We start from the raw sequence: 24,011 nt of genomic DNA, 5'->3' as shown, positions 1-24,011 counted from the left end.
CCCATGCTTAAACTTATCAAGGGTATAAGAACTTGTCAGATATTTGGGATGCATCGCTATGCTTAAAAAAGCCCTTGTGGTCATTAGCCTAGTAAACACGTATGAACCTATAAGGGTCAAAGTCAGAAACATGACACCCATTTGAGTTAGAGACTTCATACCCTTCAGAAAATTCATGCTTATGCAAAACCTTGTATTATATCTACCTTCTAAGTTTGTAAGAGCAGTACTTAAAAACTGCCCTATTTTCAGCCTTTTGTTCCCCCATTATTTATGGCTTTGTCCAGGTTTCTTGCTCTAAGAAGATGAGAGGTATGTTGTACACCCTACTAATTATTCTCTAACAGCAACTCACCTATCGAATCTGCCAGAGCTGAGCTTTCACTTATCACTCGCTCATCTCTTTGTCTATATTCTGTTGTCGAGCTCTAAAGAAGGCAAGCTTTTGTTTAACTCAACCCCACTCTGTTACCTTTCCCTTCCTAGTTATTTGCTCTGAGTACCTTCATATCTCTACCAATTTCCTCAAGTAAATTCCAGCCCCTCTTCTATATTTTTGTACCCTTACTTGCAGTCCATCCCTGTTGGTAAAATCATTCACCATTCTCATGTTGATTTAGTTATTGTATTCATTAATTAGCAGAAATAATTATTTTATTCTTTGTGCTGATGATGGTTATAAGCAACAGATCTCAGTCTGTGAAATAGAAATTTGCACACAACTGGACGTATAAGAGAATTTAAGTACCTTTATCTGCACTTTTTTAAAAAAAAATACAGTATTTAATTTGATTTAAACTGTGTTGAAGGAATATTTAACTGAAGTGGCAGTTATTCTGCTCTTCAGTTATTCCCACCCCCTCCCTGTTTTTGTTTTGGTGTTAATCTTAGTGGCCTTGAAACTGCCCGCCCCTCAGCCTGCCTCTGGGCCCATCTCATTTGCTCACTCAACTGAGTGCAGTGAGATCATATTCTGATTTCAGGCACTCCTACTGTGTACAAAGAGAGCATCTGGGAAACAGACAAAAAAAAATTTAAGGTAATTTCCTGCCTTTCCTGTTAAGTGGTATAGACTATTTGTAGGCTTCTGAGCCCCCAAGCCCTTCTGTGTTTGAGGGAAGCCTTCTAGCTTGTTTTTTTTTCCTTATAACTAGCCAGTTTTCTAGTTTCAGCACTCAAATCTGTTTCTTTGATCTCAGCACTTGCTCAGATTAAAAAAAAAAAAAAATTTCATCTGCTTTTACTGTACTTGTGTTTCTACCTACTTCATTTTACTTTTGCATCATCTTAAAAATACTCAGTTGTATTTATTACTGCTTGGTGTAACTCATTCTAAGCCTTTTGGTTTAAACACTTGTGCTTCGGACCAGTTGTTTTGCACCGAGAGGGTTTGTGGTCTGCACTGTTGTGGCAGAACAGGTAGCTTACATCCTTCTAGGTTGGGAACTGCTGATTGAGGGCTCAGTGTCTGTTATTCTAAAAGTGTATTAATTCTGGTTTAAGCACTTGGGCTTTCAGGCCAGTTATTTTACATTGAGGGTTCGTGGTCTGCACTCTTGTGGGAGGAGAGGCTGGACTCTGCCCTTCTGAGCTGGGAATTTCTGGTTAAAGACTTATAGTGCATGCATATCTGAACTGCTTCTTACTGAAGTTTGTGCACCTTGTTTGCTGTGGCATAGACTGGATTCGGGCTTGCTGGATCTAGCTTTGTTTGTGAAACTTGAGCACTAATACAGACATTCTCTAAAGTATTCAATTGTATTTATTACTGCTTGGTTGTAACTTGATTAAAGTGTAGCTATCATTCTAAGTCTTTTGGATTAAGCACTTGGGCTTCAGACCAGTTGTTTTACATTAGGAAGGTTTGTGGCAAGCACTGTGGTGGCAGGACAGGTAGCTTTCATCCTTCTAAGTTGGGAACTTAGAAGAGCCCAGTGTCCAAGTGTATTAGTTCTGGTTTAGGCACTTGGGCTTCAGGCCAGTTATTTTACATTAAGAAGGTTTGTGGTCTGCACTCTTGTGGGAGAAGAGGCTGGACTCTGCCCTTCTTTGCTGGGAATTTCTGGTTAAAGGTTTATAGTGCCTGAATATTTGAACTGTATCTTACTGAAATTGGTACACCTTGTTTGCTCTAGCATAGACTAGATCCAGGCCTGCTGAATCTAGCTTTGTTTATATGCTTGTTGTTTGTTTGCTTGTTATTTCCCTGGAAGCTAATTCCACCTAATACGTGGCTTCTCAGTGCTTCTGTGGATCACTAGTGATATCTGCATTGCTTACTGTACTAGTTCCTTGTTTCACTTGAAAGAAAGTTACTGTTTGTCGTTTTTGCATTTAGTTACTTGTAACACATTGCACTCAAGTTACCTGGCACTTGCTCACTAAAGCAATTATATAAGTCAGCACTAAAAATTAAAAGCACTACACCCTCACTCCCCACTGGCCCTTGTTTTCAATTATTAAGGAATTCCCAATATTATTCTAGCATGTCCAAAGGTCAGTTGTCAATCTCCTCTCCAGTCCAGCTGGTGAATCTGGGAATCTTGAGGCAATGTTATAACTGCCTTCATGTACACAGACAACCCTCTCCTCCTCCCACATAACACAAATACTTGCGAGAGATGCAGCTATTTCGCCAAACTGGAGGCTGAGCTCTCTCAACTCAGGACTGGCAAGACCAGACAGGAGGAGAAGGCAACTACACACACCACAAAACCAGCCTCACATAATGCTACCACAACACTGAATCAAACACATAAACACACAAAGTCATACTCGGAGGCTCTGAGTAAAAATTTACCTAAACAGCAGAGCCCTCCAAAGCAGACACCCAGACAACTGCTACCTCAAGACACCCCACAAGCAACACATAAACCACAAAAGCAGTGTGCAAAGCAGTCACAGCCCTTAAGGCCAAATACAACACCAAACATACTTGTCATAGGTGACTCCATAGTCAGACACACTGACGTCCCACTCACCAGGCTGAACAAGGAGAGGGTCACAGTAAGCTGCCTATCTGGCGCTAGAATCCACCACATAACACAAGCACTCAGGTCACTCCACAGCAAGTACAAATATGACACCGTCATTGTCCATACTGGTGTGAACGACCTGAGACGTACCTTCCTGGACTACATGAAAAGAGACATAGAGGAGCTCTCTGATTATGTAGCCCAGGCAGGTATGACCCTGATCCTGAGCAGTATCCTTCCTTCCTTCACCAAGAATGATGCCACAATATAGAGACAAGATGATCAGCTTTAACAATTGGCTTAATGTCTGGTGTCATTCAAAGGGGATCCAGTGTCTGTCTGCCTGGGATGACATGCTTGAAAAGCCACGCTGCTTCACAAGGGATGGCTTGCACCTGTCACCCCTGGGATTCCGGATATTGGCTAAGGCTCTTGCCACCCCCATAGTGCCTTTTTTAGGCAAGGCTCAAATTCTAAACCTACCACCCTAGAAAACAAAAATGGGAAGAAACTGAGGGTAATTCTGCTCAATGCCAGAAGTCTAAATCTCAAAATGCACGCACTCGAGGCACTTCTCAGTATGGAGAACATCGATGTCTGTGCTGTAACTGAAACCTGGTTCAAGGCTCCTGAGAGCACCTCGGCACTATTAGGTTTTACCTCATATCATGCGTTGCGGCCCCAAAACCCGGACCACACCACAAAAGGAGGGGGGTGTATCCATATTAATAAAGGATACCCACACCTCCAGGTTGGTGGCAACGCACGAAGCTTCGGAAACCATCCGTGTGCAACTAGCCATAGGCAAAACTGCTCTACAAATTGTAGCATGCTACAGGCCACCCTCTCAAACTCAGGAACCCCACACAGCCTTCCTGAAGACACACTGGAGGGTATAAATGTATCTCCAAACACCATCATATTGGGTGACTTCAACTACCCGAATATAGACTGGGAACATTACTCAAGCCCTAACTTTCTAGCCCAACGGTTCCTGGAGTTCATAAATTCAAATGCCATGGAACAGCTAGTCACTGTTCCCACGAGAGGAGAAAATATACTAGATCTCATTATCACAAACATGGGGACAAAATGCTCCACACCGGAAGTATATCCCTCATTGGTGAGATCTGATCATAAACTAATCTCACTGGAAATCCACATCCCCGCCCCCCCCCAAACAAAAAAGACCACACAGTGAAGAACTTCTCTAAAGCAAACTTCACACTACTCAAGACTGGTATGGTATCCTTCAAGGCCCCTGAGCCAGTGGAAACCACAACCCAAGCTGCGGAAGCCCTTACAAATGCCTTCTATGAACACCTCCAGGACTGCATGGATCAGGCAATCCCAAATAAAACCAAGACTCTTTCCACAAAGGGCAAACGTCCAGTCTGGTGGACCCCAGCCATTAACAAACTTTACAATAAGAGGAGAAAGCTATTACATGATAGAACAAAATCCATAAAAGGGAAGTCACCCTGATCATTATTAGTAAAAAATACGAGCACTCATAAAATCAACTAAGGCCAATTTTGAGAGAAAAATTGCCATGGATTCAAAGGACAATCATAAGGCCTTTTTCAGCTATGTTAGGAACCTGGGTGGAAACTCCCAGATATGCTCAGAATTAGTCCAAAATGATACAAAATCACTGAACCCACAGACATTGCCAACATACTGGCAGACAGGTTCAGTGCAAACTTCACCCCTCTCCCCTAAAGGAGAGATAACTATCCCAGCGAGTGTAGCCTCCCAGACATCTCAAATGCGCAGGTGAAAGCTGCTCTCTCTAAAGCTAAAAACACAGCATCAATGGGACCGGATGGTGTCCCCGGCTGTGTGCTACACAAGCTAAATGAGGAATTAAACCCGCACATAAGGCAGCTGTTTAATCTCAGCCTTACCACAGGATACGTGCCCAAGGAGTGGCGTACGGCAACTGTGGTCCCACTCCACAATGGCGGTGCCTCTACGGACCCTGGTAATTACCGCCCCATAAGCTTAAGTCTAGTCTGCAAAGCTATGGAGAGGATCATAATGGAGCTCATAAACAAAGATATAGGGGACTTGCAGACATTGGAACTGACCCAGTTTCGCTTCGTCAAGGGAAGATCATGCCTTTTGAACTTGGTCGACTTCTTCGAAACGGTCACCAAGGCCATTGATGAGGGAAAGGCAGTCCATACAGCCTACCTTGACCTTGCAAAGGCTTTTGACACAATACCCCACTCTGGTATTTAGAAAAACTTACCAGCTTAAATGTAAACCCATATGTCACAAGATGGGTTGCAAACTGGCTTAAGGACAGAACCCACAGGGTTAGAGTTGCTGGCGCTATGTCAGACTCCAAGCCGGTCACAAGTGGTGTCCCACAGGGCTCGGTCCTTGGCCCCCTATTGTTCGGCATCTACTTCTCAGAAGTACAGGCCAACATGGGAGGACTTTGGCTGACAAAGTTTGCAGACGACTGCAAACTGGGCGCCATGGTGGAAAGTGCATTGGACACGGATATCCTTCAGAAGGGACTCACAGAAACAGATAGCAGAAACAGATAGCTGGTGCCAGAGCCATGGCCTGAAGTTAAACGCCAAAAAATGTATAGTCATATCCTTAGGGAAAAACAAGGTAACCCCAAGCTACCATATAGGTGGCAATCCACTAAGCACAGAAGAGGTTATCAGGGACCTGGGGACCCAGGTTGACAGTGGCCTTTCTTTTGACACTCACGTTGCTAAAGTGGTTAGAAAGACCTTCTACATTGCCCACCTGATCATGAAGGGATTCGCATCCAGATCTAGTGAGGTCATTGTTCCCCTGTACTCTTCACCTATCAGACCAATGATCGAGTACAATGCCCCATTCGGGATGTATCTCACCCGACATCTGCAGCAGTAGGAGAGACCCCAAAAGTTCCTCACCAAAAGGATAAAGGGACTCCAAAATCTGTCAAATGCTGCCAGATTGAAGAAACTCCAGCTCTATTCAGTCGCATACCGTCTGCTCAGAGGTGACATGTGCCTGACATACAAGGCCATGTCCAACCCGGAATTAATGGACATGCTCCACCTCAAAAAATCCAAATCCACCAAAACCACTAGAGCAAGCGACTTAAACCTTAGCACGGATATAAATAGGACGTGCTGGAGGGATAGATTTATCATTCAGAGACTCCCTATGCTGTGGAATAAAATCCTGGTCCATGTGAGGCAGAGCACCTCGCTGGCTCTGTTCAAGAGAAATCTTGACCTGTGGATGGGAGATCGTAGGTTTACCCCGGGAATCATCTCTGTGTCACTGCTGGACAGAGGCACAACAAACTAATGGGCACAGTATTTTTTCATATAAGGGGTGGCGTAAGCCACAAAAATTTGGGCTAGGCTTATAAATGCCTTGGGGCAGATGCCTTAGGGCAGATAGCCTAGTATAAACCTATGAACCCCATTCTGCCAGTGTCTGTAGGTGTTCCTCAGGGCTCTAGATTGGGCCCACTCATGTTTGTTTATAAAATAACCTCCCTGCAGCAAATAAAGCCTCAATCTAATATGCTGATGATTCCACTCTAATGATAAGAGTCTAACTTGCCTGAATACCAATCAACTCCGTGTAAATCTGGCTCGACAACTTCTAGCTTCTTTTGAATTAAAAAAATAAATAAAATAATGTTGCTCACACCTAAGCATTGCTGTAACAAAAAAAATTCACAGTTACATTAGCAAATACTAACATTGAATTAGTTACTCATAAAAACTTCTGAAAGTTGTCATTAAAGAAAACCTAAAATTCGACCTCCACTTTAAAACTGTGGTTAACAAAACTCTCAAAAAAATCTTGGCCTACTTAGAGCCAATCCTTTCCATAGTAGCATTAGTAGGAAAACAGCTGCCTCTGCATAACTAGTCCTAGCCTTGCTTTATACCACTCCGGTGTTTACAAGTTTACAAGCTATGCATTTATGTAAGCTAGAGCTGTGTTACAATAAAATCACAAAATTTGCAGCTAATGCATCCAGCAAAACTCGCCACTATAGAACCTTGAATCTATCTAACTGGATGGAATTGCATAGCAACTTGACCTACTCCCATCTAAAAACTGCCGACATCATACTGTACTTTCTTGAAAAGTGCCCTTTTCTACAAAGTCTACTGCAGTGATGTAGTCTGTCTCGACATATGTCCACAGATGAATACTTTGTGACATCTAAAACCCATGACAATGCAGGTGATCTTTGTACACTCTAACTGTGCATCAAAAACTTGCAACAGAGTTTCAGCAAGTATCAGACAGTTAGTAATCTTGCATGTCTTTAAAAGAAAAGAAAAGCAATATCTCAGACATTTGGTTTTGTTATGCTGTTCTGCCACTGGGGCCCCTAAACAAAGATGACAGTTGTCCACTTCCCACTTTTCCTTCTCTGCTAACAGTTTTGTACCCCTAGTATAACATGCATGTCTGTTGAGATATTCCCACTGCCAGTATCACTGTAATCCATATCAGTATTTTCTCTCCCTCCCCTATCTTAGCTGTTTTCTATTCCTTTGCAACTATCTCATCTTTATTTTCTCATTATTTCTTAGTCCCCTTCTGATGACCATTGTTTGTGTTTCTCTGCTGCACCTCCTGACGTGCGTCTGTTTCTGTATATGCATGCGCACACACACCTTGATTGTCCTTATAAATTTTTAAATCACTGCTGTTTTCTTTCTCCAATTATTCAGTATATGATTATTGCAGTTAGTACCCATTTCCTTTTTGTTCTGATGTTCGGTATTGTGATAGCATATTACTGTTCTTTTGTGTTAGAGATGTCCTCTCCAGACCTCCTCCTAAAAAAGGTTATATTTTGCTTAGTCAGACTTGGCCAGTAATTATATACATACATATGTTCCTCTATTTCTCAACCTGTAACTCTGCTTTGTCATTACTTTCCACTTTGATTTATAATAATCTGTTTATGAGCCCTAACTGCAGAGTATCCCTTCAAATTAGGTAATACTAAACCGTTTGTTCTATGGTGAGAATAACCATATACCATGTAATTCTTTCCATCTTCCCTGCCAAATTTCTTTAACTATGGTAATTGTCTTCCACACTTTCTTTAGTCAATAAGAGTAAAAGAATAACTGGACTTAAAGCTTTAGTGTTAATGAAGTTTGACACACGGATATTTTAAAGTTTGTATTACATGCTGTTTCTTAAACACTAGGCATTTGTCTGTCAAATTCACATTTTCCTTGCAGGGCTTGTAAACTGTAAGAACCAGAGAGTGCATGCCAGTGGGGGATTCACATTGGAGTCGTACCACTGAAGTCAGCACTCTTTCACTCATGAGAACATTGTTATGCTCCGGGAAGAGAAAAAAAAAACTTGGAAAACCAGATGGACCATTGGGAACGTTCATGTAATATTAACCATTGTAGTAAAGCCCCGTAGCTGGCATAATTTCCAGAGCTTCCTCCTCTTGGCCTGCTAGATTCCATCCAACACTAACTTCAGAACATTGTAGTATAGAAGGATGTCAGACAGCACCATCTTCAGATTTTTCTTGTTGCACTTTGATGACCACTTTAAGCCTTTGATTATGCTTTTTGATTTGGCCTACTTCCATATTTGCAGACCCATTGGGGAAAATAATTCTTCAGCTCCTTTTGTCTGATAGACATCTGCTTCTATAGACTGTATTTTATATAGCATATATCATGGACAGAAGTAGGTACTGGTAGGTGCACTGGTGCCAGGACTGGATAAAATGACCATGTGGAATCCTCAAGACACGGCAACATTTCTACTATGATGTTAGGCCAGCCTCTGAGAGAATGACATCCCTGTTGTACAAGGTAGCAGTAGTCCAAAAAAGTCACAAAAACTGACAGACCAAAAAAGAACCATAAAGATGATAGAGTGAACTACTGTTATGTAAGAAGCATAGAATTTCCGGGTAGAAGATGTACAAAAAGACAGAGAAATTAGAGGAAAGAAAAATACTTACACAAAAAAAACTGTCAAGTTTCAATTGCAAATTTGTGTTCATTAATACAACAGATTCATGAAAAACATTATATAGACCAAGAAACCTTGGACTCTCTGCAGAAGGAAGTGACTGAGGAGGTGTGAAACTATAAAGAAAATCCAGAGAGTTTTGAAAGGTATAAAAAAAGAAATATGGGAAATTGAGAGATCTGATGTGGTGCAATATTTATACAAAAGAGCCAGATTAATTAATACAAAAACAGCTCCAAAGATATTCAAAGAGAAATACTGGCAAAGGCCCCAAGATATGGAATATTTTACAATACAAAAAATAAGAGCAGAAAGGGGGGATGTAGAACAGAAGTTTAGTAAAGTAGAATTTGAAAAATAGAAGTTGAAGTTATGGATTACCTGTGAAGTGAAGGATTTAGTGTAAAAGATCTAACGTAGGTTAATGTCATAGCATGATGGAACAATGAGTCCCCCGTGTAAAGAGAAATGGGAAGAGCTGGAGACAGCTGAAGAAATACGAACATGGGAAAGAAAGAGATTTAATATGGTGCAGTATTTATGCAAAGCAGAAAGCAACACTAATCAATACAAAAAAGTGGCACCAAAGATGTTTATAGAGAAATGCAGATAAAGGCATCCAGAGATGGAAAATTTTAGAATACAAAAAAATAAGAACACAAAAGGGGAAAGTAGAAAAGAAGATTAGTAATGGAGAAGTCAAATAAATAGAAATTTAAGTTATGGATTACCTGCGAACTGAAGGATTTAGTGTAGAAAATCTAACTCTGGTAACTTCATGGTATAATAGAAAAATGAATCCCCAAATTAAGAAGAAGCCAGTAGAGCGGGTAGCACCTGATCAGTTGCCATGTGAAGATGCGATGGAGCCTTCTGTAGGAAACCAGTACAAAAGTTCAGTGAGTTGCACAGCAAGGGAGGGAACAGGAAACTGTGGCAACTCAGATGCAGTCAGTGGAGTGATAGGGCAGTGAGTTCCTATATGGAAGAGCAATGGATGATGCAGGGTGAAGCTGAAGATATTATGGCTCAGGAAGATTTTCTGGAACTTTCTGTAAATGCCTGCAGGAAATGGAGAACAAAGAATGTGTCATTAGTTTAAAAGAAAATGGTCCAAAGGAAGAATTGCTTGATTTGATAGAGATGGATAGACAGGGAACAGATAAAAATAGTCAGAAAGATAGATGATAAACAGTGCAATGCATCAGAACAGACCAGGATCTAGCATAAACTATTGCAAATAAACTAAAGATATCAGCACAGACAGAAAAACCTAGAAGATATGTAGATAAATATAAAGGAAGAGTTCAAAATAAGAAATTGATTGACGACCCAAAAAGTTTTATAGAGAATTAGGAAACAAGGCAAATGGAATGGAACCACCACCAAAAAAGAAATACACATTTTGGAGAAATATTTATGAAGATCCTGTGAAACATAGATTTTGAATGGATAGAAGTACAAGAAAGAATAAGAAATTCAAAGGTATAGGGTATAAAATGGGATGAAATAACGGCCAGAAAAATTGAAGCAAAATTAAAAAAAAAAAACTGCTAATTGGAAGACCCCAAGCCCAGATGCAGTACCTAATTTCTGGCTAAAAGTATTAATATCTTTACATGAAGATTTAGCGATATGTAACAACTGTTTATATGTGCACCCTGAACAGGCACCAACCTGGTTAACAACAGGAAAAACGATAATTCTCCTTAAGAGTGAACCTGCAAGATATCTTAAAAACTGTAGACCAATAACTTGCCTTCTACTGACGTACAAACTATACACTGGAATTGATGCCGGCAAGAGTTTGTAGTCAGAAGGAAACTTAATCATGGCAGTAGAACAAAAGGTAACAAAACAAAGTCATATGGAACAAAGGATCATTTGATACTAAATAAAGCCTTATTGGAGAATTGTAAAAAGGTTAAGAATCTAAGTTATGGTATGGATAGTCTCAAAAAAGCATTTGACATCTCACATTCATAGATAAAAATGCTTACAAAGGTGTAAGATGGACCCTACATTGATCCATTACATTGCAGTGACCATGAAACAGTGACAAACCACTTTGCAGCTAAGCCATGATAAAGGGGAAATGTATTATCCTAGGGATAAAAATGAAAAGGGATATTCCAGGATGACTTTCACTGCTGCTCTTTTGTCTTGTCCTTAACCCATTAAGCTGTCTACTTAATAGACTAGGTTGTGCTCCCAGAAAACAACAAAGTGTAAAGACTTATGTTATTTTTGTAGATAATTTAAAACTGTATAGTTCATCAGATGTGGAATTGAAAGCACAATTGCAAGTGGTCAGAATTTTTTCAGATGGTATAATAAGAATGTGTTTTGGTCTTGATAAATATGCAGAAGAACCTTTAAAGCAGGAAAAATACAGTACCAATAAAATATCAGTCTGGGACAGGACTGTGATACAAAAGAACTTGAGCAAGAGGGAGTATATAAATATGTGGGAATTGATGAAAGATCAACAATAAAACATGAACAAATGTGAATAAAACTTAGGAATATTTTAGAAGACTAAAATTAATTATGAAAACAGCTCTGAAATCCAAGAACAAATTCCAAGCTATAAACCAATTTGCTCTTGCTGTTCTAACTTACTGTTTGGGGTGATTGACTAGCCCTAAATGTTATTGGATCATTTGGACAGGAAAACAAGAAAAATGCTTCAAATGATTTGTCAAATACAGTGTATAACAAGATTATATATTCCCCATCCTGAAGGACACATGGGTCTTCTCAAAACTGATTGCATATATAGATGACCAATCAGAGGACTGTGTACATATCTGCAGACCTCACAAGATCCAGACACAGAAAAGGTTTTAAAACATGAGAGCGAGTCCAAGTTGACTTCCCTGCTTAATTTAGCAAAAGCATATCGGTGTCGAGCAGGAATGTAAATCGTACCAGAAGCAGGTCAAAATCAAACAGAAATGAATGTGTCAAAAAACGAGGGAATGGTATAAGCTGAAGAATCGGAGGAGTTGGCAAGAAAGGTGGAAAATGCATAAATATAGTTACAGGTACAGAAAACTCCTTGGACAACCCCATGTTGATCAGGATTTAACCCATGAATAGTAAATTAGTGGTGAATTTAAACTAGAAGACAAAATAATTGGTTTCCTACAACATGATGAACAAATAGGTAATGCAGTGGGTAGTAAACCACTAGTAGTGTACAAAAAAATAAATCAGTCTTAATGTGTTAGAAAGGAACAAGGTGAGGGTAGGATCTTACACTAGTGGGCACACCAGGAAATGTGGACATTGTTCGCAGTGTAAATTTATCCTAGAGGGTGGCGGAGTGAATATTCCTGGGTATGGTATAGTGAAATCAACACACAGAAATAACTGTGATACTAAAAATGTAGTGTATATTGCACTATGTCAAATCTGCAATAGATTCTACATTGGAAAGACAAAAAAACTCCTTCAGATTGCGGATATATCAGCTTATGTATGACAGTGGGAAGGGGAACGTCAACGTCAATAACGCCCTTGCTAAGCAAATTTCCAGCGCATTTTTTTAAATTTACAATACTTGAACATCTAGAACACAAAGGGGAGGGGGGGGTAAATGACCTATTCTGAGAGTTCAAGGAAATGATGTGGCAACTAAGGGTTAATGCCACGAGCCCCCCTGGATTAAATGAGGTAGTTTCTTTATCTAGTTACCTCAAGTTAAAATCAGATTACCATTTGTAATAATAGAACAACATCTATATTTTAAGTATATATTGGTTATTCTGTCTCATATCTTGTTTGGTTATTCACTTAGTTTTTTTAGTTTTTTAATGACTCTTTAATAATTGTGGCAAAATATATATTTTATATGAATTGCTTTTAAGGAATGTGTGCATATATAGTAGTCTTTCCTGTTTTGCCTGCAGTCAGACATTGAGGATAACTTGCTCTCTGCTTTACCTGCAGAGTTTGTATGATTTGGAGATGCCTTTCACAAAATGAAAATAGAATGCCAAGAAATTCTGTCTGACGTATATTAGGTCCAGGAGTTTGTTTCTGCATGAGCCCAAACGTTTGCTATTCTCTAGTCCTGTAAGTCCAGGAATGATGCATTTAAGCGGTGCATTTGTCTCGCTGATTTTCTAGCCCCTCGCTGTTTGGAAGCTAGACCATTTCTCTTGCGTCCATGACACCAACAAGCATCTTTATAAGAATCCTGTGGATAATCCAGCTGTGGTACCCTTGGATTTCAGCAAGGGGCTTCATCCAGGAACCTTTTCCCCATGATGGGAAAAGCAGATTGCTTGACCCCCTATGTAAAGAAGACTTGCACCTCAGGTACAATGGCTGGCAGTGCCCTGAACTCTCCATGTCACATTCTAAACTTTCAAGTTTCACTGCATAACCACTTGAGATAAAAGGCAGATAAGACTGAGGATAATGACTTCTGTAAGAAAATTATTGATGTATGAAGCTGCACATGCGTGGTAGATTGCTATTGGATGTTTGAGACATGTGGATAGGATTTCGGCCCCTACCAGAGCATGTAAAATCAGAATTTGTTGGCACCATCCTTGCATAAGGAACTTCTCTTTTTAGCCCCTGCAGAGATGGTGTTTAAGAAACTGGAAGAAAATGGGAAAACTAGCAATTAGTCAAAGATCTTTCTCCTCCTCGTGCACCTAGGTATGTGGCAGAAACTGCCCCAGTAAAAGCTGGCCTTTGTATCCCAAGCTGAAAAAAGGGGTAAACCTCAAAAGGGCAACAAAGGCCACTACAGGAAAATGTTAAGCAGACCAAAATGAGAAGCAAGGGGGCCCTCAGGGGCCATGACAGTCAGACGAAACAGCTATAATTCAGCAAAGTTAGCACTTTTCCTGACCCCAGAAGAGTCTCTACAGAAATATGAAGCCCCTCTCCCCACCCCAGAAGAAGAGTCCATTCAGAAATACTAATGCCTTTAAGGAGTGTGATGACTCCTCCCCCCGGAAGTGAGTAACCTCCACCTACCCTGTCCCTATATATTCCTCCCTTTTTAAAGACCGGTATCATAGTAACCTTTGTGGTACAGTGGAAGGCCATCACATAGGACAGGTTGAGTCCTACAGGAGAACAGAGTGCATTTCCAAAGAGAGCCCAAATTATTAGTCATTCTGCAGGCTCTACGGAGTTAAATTCACTGTTTCCTCTGCCTGTAAAAAGACATGATATCCCAGGGAATGGTAAAGGTATTACCAGAAAAAGAAAAAGGAATGCGTTTTTATTTCAGACTGCCTAGTCCCAAGAAAAGTAGGAACTTAGAGGCCCATTCTGAACTTTTTTCTTAGTCAAAATTTTCAAAATGCTGATCTTGTAAAGTCTTGTACATTTACTCCCTCGGCAAGCTTTCGTGGTCATCCTGGACCTAAAATACCTGTCTTAACATTCCTGTACTAGTTAACAAAACATATATTGATGGTGGTATATAAAATTTTTCTTGCCTTTTGTGACTGCAATGATCATAATGCTATTAAAACCTTGCGTCAAGTTAAGGTGGCTTACAGTATGTCATATTTACTCACACTTGAAGCAAGAAAGGCCGTTGCCAACAGGGTGTTGATACCAAGGTTCCAAATATACCTTACCCATTATTGCCTCTCAGTTTATCTAGACAGAATGTCTCTGTTACAGTTGACAGAAAGCAAGCAAGCTTTGGATTCATAAACCTTGCCATACCCAGTGAACCCTTTTTTCAACAAGCAAAGGGCAACCTTTGGCTGCAAGACCCAAATACCTACTTAACACTCTTACATTAAAATATCAAAAATATAATTTTAGTCCATCACTATCAAACACCTTATTCATATTTCTTCTTGTTCACTTTGTAATGGAAATAGTTCAAAACCAAGTAGGCCCTGGGTCTCCTTAGCAACATGTGAAAGATCATTTGCAAACTAGCCCCTATAAGTTGGAATGCTGTTCCCAATGATGTTACTCTGAACTAGATAACCTGTCACAATTAAAAAAAAAATTGTATCCTATCTTTCCCAAGAGTGCAGATGCTTTTGTTTTAAGGATGAAGGTCATATTGGACTCCTTTTCAAACTTCTAATTTTATAATCTGGCATTTTCCCATCTCACAGGTAGCTTATTTGAACTGTCATGATTTTGACACCTCTAAAATATTCAGTATTTGGTGCAGAGGTTTACAGCTGTGAGCCTCTAGTTCCTGTGGTACAGAGTTTGATTCCGTCAGCCTCCATTTGCCTTTGTGTGTGACCTTGATCAAGTCACTTAACCAACCAATGTCCAGTGGGCCTACCTGGTTAACAAACAAGTATTACTTTCTTATTTGTAATGTTCTTCCTGCATCTGGGGTTGCCCTTGAATGTTTAATCTTGGTACTGCAGTACATTTTCCTCTCCTGTTTGACTGTACAAATTTCTGTTCTAGATTTAATTCCATGCCTGACGTACTACATTTATTCCAGTTATGTGCTGTTACTTTGAGCAGTTTAATGTCTATAATATTAGTCGTTTCTGCCAGGTGGACCAGAAAATGGCTGAAATGGATGTTATACTGTTCTAGTCCACTCACCTGGTTAACAAAAAAAAAAAAGCTTCATTATTCACGGTATTGGTTACCCTGTTGTAAGGGATTTAGAAGCAAAGTATATGTTCTGCACTTGATTTATCAAAAGGAAATGTCACATTTTAAGGGTGTTAAATAGGTACTTCTAGATTACAGGCATACTGATCAGGGTTACGTATGGTAGTACTGTTTATATTTATACATATTGTTATGACTATGTAATTTATTTCTATCCTTGATATCAGACTAGACTCAGTTTAATGGAGACCTCAGTGGCTTATTTTCAGTCTGTTTTAATAATACATACACATTGCTTCAGTGTGTTTTTTAGGCCTTTCTTCATGCTGTAAAGCCAGTAGTAGTGAAATCAAGTAATTGAATTTGGTTAATATTTTTTTAGGACTTTGTTTCACTTGATGTACTTTCGGAACAGTTCACAGACTACAAAATTTAAAAAAAAGTATTCTATCTAGCAAGTAGGTCAAGTTTGGCTGTATACGTAAAGCTTGCAGAAAACACATACAAGCTTTTTATGTTTATTTCACTTGTAGTTTGTTGATGCAGTGGTTCTCTTATTTGTATAAAAAGACTAAAACATTCCTTTAAAATTTCTTTCAGAGCATCAGTTGGTAATGTGGACAGCCTTCTTCGCCTACGTGGAAGGCTTCTTCTTGACCATGAGGCCCTCTCATGTCTTCTGGTCCTCCTGTTTGTTGATGAACCTAAGCTGAACACTAGTCGTTTGCATCGTGTTCTACGTAATTTGTGTTATCACACGCAGACTCGCCACTGGGTGATACGTAGTCTACTGTCTATTCTGCAGCGGAGCAGTGAAAGTGAGCTATGCATTGAGACTCCAAAGCCTGTGTCTGTTGAAGAGAGGGGGAAAAAAGCTGCCAAGTGGTGTTCTTCGGTGGGCCCTGAAAAGCGGCCTTTGGACCTTCTGCACAAACTAGAGTCAAGGAGCTTTAGTCAGCTTTCCTGGCTTTCTGTCTCTATGGACGCTGCTCTAGGCTGCAGGACTAACATATTTCAAATCCAAAGAGCAAGTGGAAGGAAACATACAGAGAAGCACCCAAGCTGTGGCTCTACAGTTCACATCCATCCACAAGCTGCCCCTGTTGTATGCAGACATGTTTTGGATACCCTTATTCAGCTAGCAAAGGTAAATTGCACAAGACTGAGTTTTTTTTAACTCCCTTAAACAGAGATATGTCTGGTCACTTTTTTGGCAGGAGCAGACACTGGTGAAATAATGTTTTGGGAGTATAATCTCTCCTATATAGTCTTCATTTAACCTGAATATTGAAACATTTTTGTATATTCAAAATAGCTGTCAGAAGTAGCATTTGATAAAGTTTACTATTGAGGGTTTTATCCTTGTCCTTAGTAATAATGTTTAAGAAGTAAAAACAAGACAGTCTACAAGCAACCTAAATAAAACTCTGCTTTTACTATGTCTATGTCTTAAAGTAATGAGGCAGTCCTTCTCCATTTTTCTTTCTTCCTTGAGTTCAGTATTGTGAAGTTTGTAAACAGTGTGGTTTGCTATTCAAATTGATTTCTAACTCATCTTTTAAAATAGTGATTTTTCTTTACCTTTCTGAGATTTATTTCAAGGAATTACTGCAATGTGTCTTTGGTAGTTAATTGGTAAAATTGTTTTGTAAATGTTTATTTGCAGTGAAGGTTTAACCTTACTTATTTAGTATTTATAATTACTGGTTCTGTAATAGCACTGTGTAACTTAGGGTTGCCACCTTTGCACTGTACCATCTCCTGGGAAATAAATCTGACCTCCTGTACAATGAAAATAAATACCCTTGCCTTGGACTAGCCACAGGCCTTTGCAAGTCATGGCCAGAGGTGCGAAATTTTAAATGCAGTGTAGAATGATTGCGTGGGCACCCCTTGATGATGAGTACAGAGTTCCATGGCTCTCCCTAACCCACTGTCTACTATCCTCTTGGCACCCCCCCCCCCCATACCCCCATTTTCCTTCCCTACCCTCCTCTTAGTACTGGAGTACTTTTGTGTTCTCCCATTTTGTCTTCCTCATTCGCTGTTTCCTATACCATTTTAGTACATTGAAACTGGCCAGGACTGTCTGTACTGTAATTGTGTAGGAAAGAATTAAATCAAGCTTAGGGGTCTGGGTTTCTAAATTCTAAATTATCTGAGATGCATTTGAGTGTTTTTTTTTCCTCTCTCTACAAACTCCATTCCAATTATGGCCTGAAGAAAAAAAAAACAGCTAAGGAAAAAAATATTTTTTTTTTCAAAGAAGAAACAAGTGGTTGTGCAAGGCATCTAATGTTAAAAGCTGACAAAACAGTAGTTGCCTACCCATAAAATAAGAAGAATGTGTGTGAGGAGACACAAATCATGTCTGGGATGGATTGCCTTCCTCCTTACCGCTTATTAAAAAAAGTAGCTTTTTTCCCTTTTTGTGTTAGATTGGGATGATAGAGAAGGGATAAATGGCCATAGTCCTATATTTGAAGTTTCTGCTGTCATATATCTAAACATGTTTCCACAACCCTGACCTGAAAAGACAAGACAGGTATACCTTGTGTGTATCCCTCTGATGTCAAACTGGAATGAAAATGAAAGAACAAACATAGCACAGCAACATCATGTTTCAGTTTGTTGATGTCAGGTGTACATATGCAGCATGCCTCTTTTCCCCGCCCCAGAAGATAGCCTGTATATACATCTGATTTCAATTGAGAAGAAACTGAAAAAAAATAACACTCCTGTTAAATCATTCCAACTTACTGCTTTTAGTCTGTGCACTGGCCCTAGACAAGCTGTAATCCATCTCCTCTAAAATAACAGTGTAGTGACTTTCTGTGCCTACCTTAAGTGGGTCGTTTAGAGACTAGGTGAGGATGATGGCAGATGCCCCTACCATACTTCATCTGTCCAGAGTTCTGCAAAATGTCAAATTTTTTGCCACAAATGTTTGGTCTGGTCCTTATCTAATTTCTGGTTTTCTGGTTTATGATTGAGAATTGCAGTCACTATACAGTGATGGCATTTTTAGATTCAAGATTCAAATCCCCTCAAAATTATTTCCAGTGCAAACTGGTGGTCTGGCAAGTTTCAAAGTTAATAATACTAGAATATAAAAGTCATCCTTGAGTTTGGCCCCTTGTTCCCCCCATTGATTTTGTTTTTGTCCGGATTTATTGGGCAGAGAAGTTGCGAGGTATTTAGTGCAAGATTTTGGCATCAGTTATGCATCATTATGCACTTCTATTTCCATAAGTAAAATTTACATGTAAAAGGTAGCTTTTTTGTATTTTGAACTCAGTCTGGCCAGTCTTGTAGCCTCTTACATAGTTGTGGCAGGACTGTGATATATAATGTGCTGCCAGATGTAACCCTCATTTAGTTGTTATATTACAGCATTACTGGTAAATTTCTGCATGGTCTGGTGCCTTAGTCTGTGGTAGGATTGCAGTAGTGGCAGTGTTGGGAATTCTACTCCAGGATTTGTGCTTCAATACTTTTTATAGCTGTAGGTAATTGGTTAAAGTTGTATTTCAGTAATCTAGTTCCTTAATCTGTGGTGGGATTGCAGTAGTAGCAGTATTGAAAATTCATCTCCAGTATTTGTGCTTCATTACTTAAAAGTTGTATTATAGTGTCTTTCTGTTTACCTTACCGCTGGTTTTCCACCTGTTCTTTCTCTGTCACAAAAACAAAAGAACTCTGGAACGGTGCTGTTATGTATCCAAAAATTTAATAAAACTCTGCCATAAAAAACATACAAACTTCTGAGAGGTAAGCGCTTTCGGGTGTTAACCCTTCATCAGACAAAGGTAAAATGGTGCAGAACACAATTTAAATAAGAACACAGCCAATGAACAATTAGTGAAATCAAATCAGTAAAAAAACCCGCCTATTTTTTAAGGTGGGTTTAATAGGAACAACATCATTGAGCCCTGGATTCCTATGTGCCATAAACTCTAGGATCTTCCTTGACTCTGTCTGTTCTGTGTAGTGTTTTATATCACCTCCCCTCTTGTTAAGCCTTACATTAACTATGGCCCTAAAAGTAAAACAATGTGTAGGATGTTCACTAATATGTCTGAACAAAGCATTATGTGTATCCTTGTTTCTTATACTAGAAAGATGTTGCAGTATTCTAACTTTGAACATATTATTCGTCTTGCCCACGTAAAAACATGGGCAGGACTTACAATTAGCCAGATACACTATATCCTTAGTCCTGCAAGTGGCTTTAGCTTTCAACATATAGGTCCTATTAGTAACAGGATGTATAAAAGAGACATCTTGAGAAATATAAGGGCAGGCCTTGCATCTACCACAAGGCTTGCTGCCTACAGATAAAGCAGGGGTATGAGATAAACTAACATGTTCCCCACATAGAATGTCTTTTAGTCTCTTATTCTTCCTATATCCAAATACTGGAGTCGGCCCTACTTTGGTGTTGATTCTATCATCAGTAGTAAGGATGTTCCAGTTGTCCCTTATGATTCCAGTGATATCTTTTATATCACTACTATAAGTGAACATAACCTTAAATCTAGCATCCTGTTTCATTTCTCTTGAAGGTATAGCTAAGTCCCTAGCAGGCCTAGATAACCAGGGCTTATATTTATGACCCCTTTTATCTCTATGCTTCTCTATAACATCTTTGACCATGGTTTCATTATACCCCGTCTCTACAAAAAGACCCTTCAAACTCTCCAATTCATTGTTGAAACAAATATCATCCATGCAGTTCCTAGATAACCTGGCTAGCTGTCCTTGTACTATGTTGGAAAAAGTGTATCGTGGATGCATACTATCAAAAGTTAAAAATGTATTTTTCCAACACCCCTTTCTATACAGACTGGTAGAAAAACCTTGTAAAGTCTGTGCTATTGTGACATCTAAGAAGTCTATCTCAGTATAAGATTTTGCTTCCGTAAACTTAAAGAAATCTGTTGTGGAGTGTAGAAAATCAATAAATAATTTAAGGGAGAATGGTATCACCCTTCCACAAAATGAAAACATCATCCACAAAGCGTTTATAAAAGCCAATGTATGGCTTCCATTCTCTATTGTTAAAAATGTACAAATTCTCCCAATAGGCTAGTACCAGGTTAGCATAGGTGTTCGCACAGGGTGTGCCCATGGCTACACCCTGTGCTTGCCTATATGTCTGTTCTAGACCCAAAAATACATTATTTTCCAAAACTAACCTAAGTATAGTTGTAACCTGTTTGATATAATGATCTAGGGCTCTATTTTCTCTCAACAATGTATCAATAGCCATTATGCCATAATCATTGTGTATAACCGTGAAAAGGCTCTGTACGTCCAATGTAACCATGAGATAATGTGAATCATGAGGGCCCTAACTAACCCTCCAAGTGCCTTCAAAAAATCTCCTGTGTCTGTTAATATGTTTTCCATTTTATTAACATATGGCCTAAGTGTGGTTTCTAACCATATAGAGGCATTTTCTGTGACCCATTTTCTACCTGATACTATGGGTCGTATCGGGGGGTCTGTCAAAGATTTATGTATCTTAGGCAGGCCTTTGAAGAGTGGTATAACAACCCCTTCCATTCTAAGAAAATTGTATAACTCTTCACTTATGACCATGTCATCCAAGAGTTCTTCCAAGGTCTTGTGGACTTTCTCTATCATATGTTTCACCATTAAAGGGTTCATTAATCTATAGGTGTGTGTGTCAGATAGTAGCTGGCTTAGTTTGTTGAGATATACCAATGTATCCATCACAACTATGGCCCCTCCTTTATCAGCCATCTTAATGGTAATATCTCTATTATCACATAAATTTTGGAGGGCTTGTCTCTGTAATGCAGTTAAATTATAATATTTCTGAGTACTACCATTATGAAAGTATGCCATAAGGTCCCTTTCACAGGCATTGATAAACAGTTGTAAAGATGGTGTCAATGGAGGAACAAACGTGCTAGGCTGTCTAAGTGTGGAACTACTATTAACAACACTGCCAAACATATTTCTAAGAGCCACTCCCCTGCAAAAAAGCATGAGCTCCATGACTACATCTTGATAATTGCAAGTCCTGCTCGGGACAAATGACAAACCCTTATTCAACACATATAACTCCTCAGCATTCAAAACATATGAGGACAAATTATATACAATGTTATCATTGTCGCAGTTACCACAAGTAGTCACTCTAATGTTCTCCGCTTCTTGCGCGGGTCTCTGCCTTCGCTTAAGGAGCGTTTCCACGCCCCTGTCTTCTTTTTCACGGGTACTGGTAGAGTTTCCAAAAAATGTCGTTCTGCCGAAGGAATCTTGGGCCATGCCCCCAAGCGTTCATCATTCACTGTTGTCGTATTTGCAGAATCCACTGCGAATGGTGTCTTCGACGTAGTGGCATTATCCATGTGACGGGAAGCCATATACGCTCTGTCCTACATTCATTTACCACCACCACTGAGTCATTAAGCTAAAAGTTTCTGATATGCTAACCACAGGACTTCAGCTCCAGTTTGATCCCCCCCCCCCAATCACCCTTTTCTTGTTATGGTTTTAAAAGGATGGGTTTCTGACCTCCACCCCTTACAAAAATCTGGCTTCCATAGTTCCTACCCTTTTTCATTGCTGTTGTCTTTCATGTTTACTGTTCAAGTTCTTTCTCACACATTGTTTCCATATATCCATAATACTATGTACCCACTCAGCAAACCAGTATTGCACTTAAACCTCCCTTACTATAAAATGTCTCCTGTTCATTTTCTCAGAGCTCCCATCTGTTTAGCATACTAACCACATATGGAAGGGTATTCAGAGTTAATCCTGTTGCATCCTTGGCTGATAAGAAATGTGTATTATCGTTTTGCACTTCAGTTAACTGTTTAGAATGTTGCTACTTTATTTTTCCTTTATTTGTTGATTTTGCATTTAAATTATTCTGAAGGTCCCTATTACTTGAAATTGCCTTGTCAAGGTAGTTTGTTTTGTTGTAACATTACACTTGCAAGCAATCTTTGTTGGTGGTGGTCAGACATCAAGCAGTTAGCAGTGCCCTGTACATACACAAGTGGCCAGAAAATAAATTGTATGTATAAAACTTCCATCAGAACTGAAACCTGTAACTTAGTGTTGCTAAAACAAAACCATTGTGCAGAGACCATTTTAGAGCAGTTAGTCTACACATGAAACAGCACTGCTGTCCTATCTTATCACAATCTAACATAGTGTTGTGCCAAACACTAGAGACCCCCCCCCCAAGGCGACCTCTGTGTAATAATGTCCATGACCTACAGTAGCCCACCCAAATAGAGGTCCAGACAATATGGATATGCAATTTCCAAATGTCTCTGCAGCCAGCTTGACAGATCTTTGTATCTTGAGACGATGTAGCAATTGTCCCATGTTCACAGACAGCCATTTGATGCTTAAAAATGCCCAGTGTGCAACAGATGCACATACACAATTTCCCTGGAGGCAAAATTCTTGCATACAAACAAGGTTTTCAAGGATACACACACTACATCCACAACACAGTGTCCTCCAGCCACATAACCTGTGTTGAGGCACTAAAATGCAATTTTCCCAAACCTCAAAGACCTCCTACGCCAATAAACTGTAGTGGCTGCCCTCCACAGTGTCTAAAGTGTTCATCAAAAACACCACACAATACTTCTACACCCAGTGGAACTCCAAAAGCAAAGCCGATAAGACAAGCCAGTATATTGTCCAGGACTCCAGTCATAGGGTCTCCAGTGTATGACACAGAATGCCCCGCACTTAGAACTGAGCAAGGAGTAGGGTAATGGTCAGTTGCTTATCAGGACCCAGGATCTGCCACAGGTACCAGTATGATTCTGTTGTAGTCCATATGGGTGTTAACATGAGACGTAGTTCTCTAGACTATATGAAGACGTGGTTCCCTGGACTATGAAGACATTGCTGAACTCCCTTGAATGTGTCTCAAGCAGGTATGTGCCTTTCATTGAGCTGCATTCTACTCTTACCAGGGATGATGCCACAGTATGATCAAAGGATGATTGACTTCAGTAATTGGCTTTGTTTCTTCTGTCTTTCCAGGAGATTCAGTATTCATTAACATGGAAGGACATGGTTAGCAGACCATGTTACATCCTTTTTAGGCAGTGCCAAATTGACAAACCTATCGACATAAATTAAACCCAAAGAACCCTAAAGGTATTACTACTGAATGGTAGGAACCTAAACAAATAAACTCCATACTCTACAAGCTCTATTCACTCTGGCGAATATGGATGTCTGTGCCATTACTGACACATGGTTTAAATCTGCAGAAAGTACTCTGGCATTGCAAGACTTCAGTGCCTTCTACACATTTAGATCATGAGCAGCACAGACAGGAACTAAAAGATTGAGGTGTCTCAATCTGTATTAGCAATAAGCATAACTCCTACATTGGTTAAACAGGTTAATGCCCTGGAATTTTTCTGTGTGCAATTCACCACAGACAAA

General features: G+C 39.7%; 1 protein-coding gene across 1 annotated transcript in view; it reads left to right on the top strand.

Moving 5' to 3' along the window:
• The window catches only part of HUWE1 (HECT, UBA and WWE domain containing E3 ubiquitin protein ligase 1), a gene marked incomplete in the record, with an annotated part of 5,008,559 nt that overhangs the window by 4,327,593 nt on the left and 656,955 nt on the right, over positions 1-24,011 (top strand). The window contains 1 exon segment of the mRNA XM_044079288.1: positions 16,152-16,698. Coding sequence (XP_043935223.1) covers positions 16,152-16,698 — 547 coding nt within the window.

This window comes from Protopterus annectens, chromosome 8.part0, assembly GCF_019279795.1.
Source record: "Protopterus annectens isolate FY-2018-M chromosome 8.part0, PAN1.0, whole genome shotgun sequence".
NCBI lineage: Eukaryota > Metazoa > Chordata > Ceratodontiformes > Protopteridae > Protopterus > Protopterus annectens.
The sequence above is the reverse complement of the archived record's forward strand: the minus strand, read 5'-3'. Positions and strand labels throughout refer to the sequence as shown.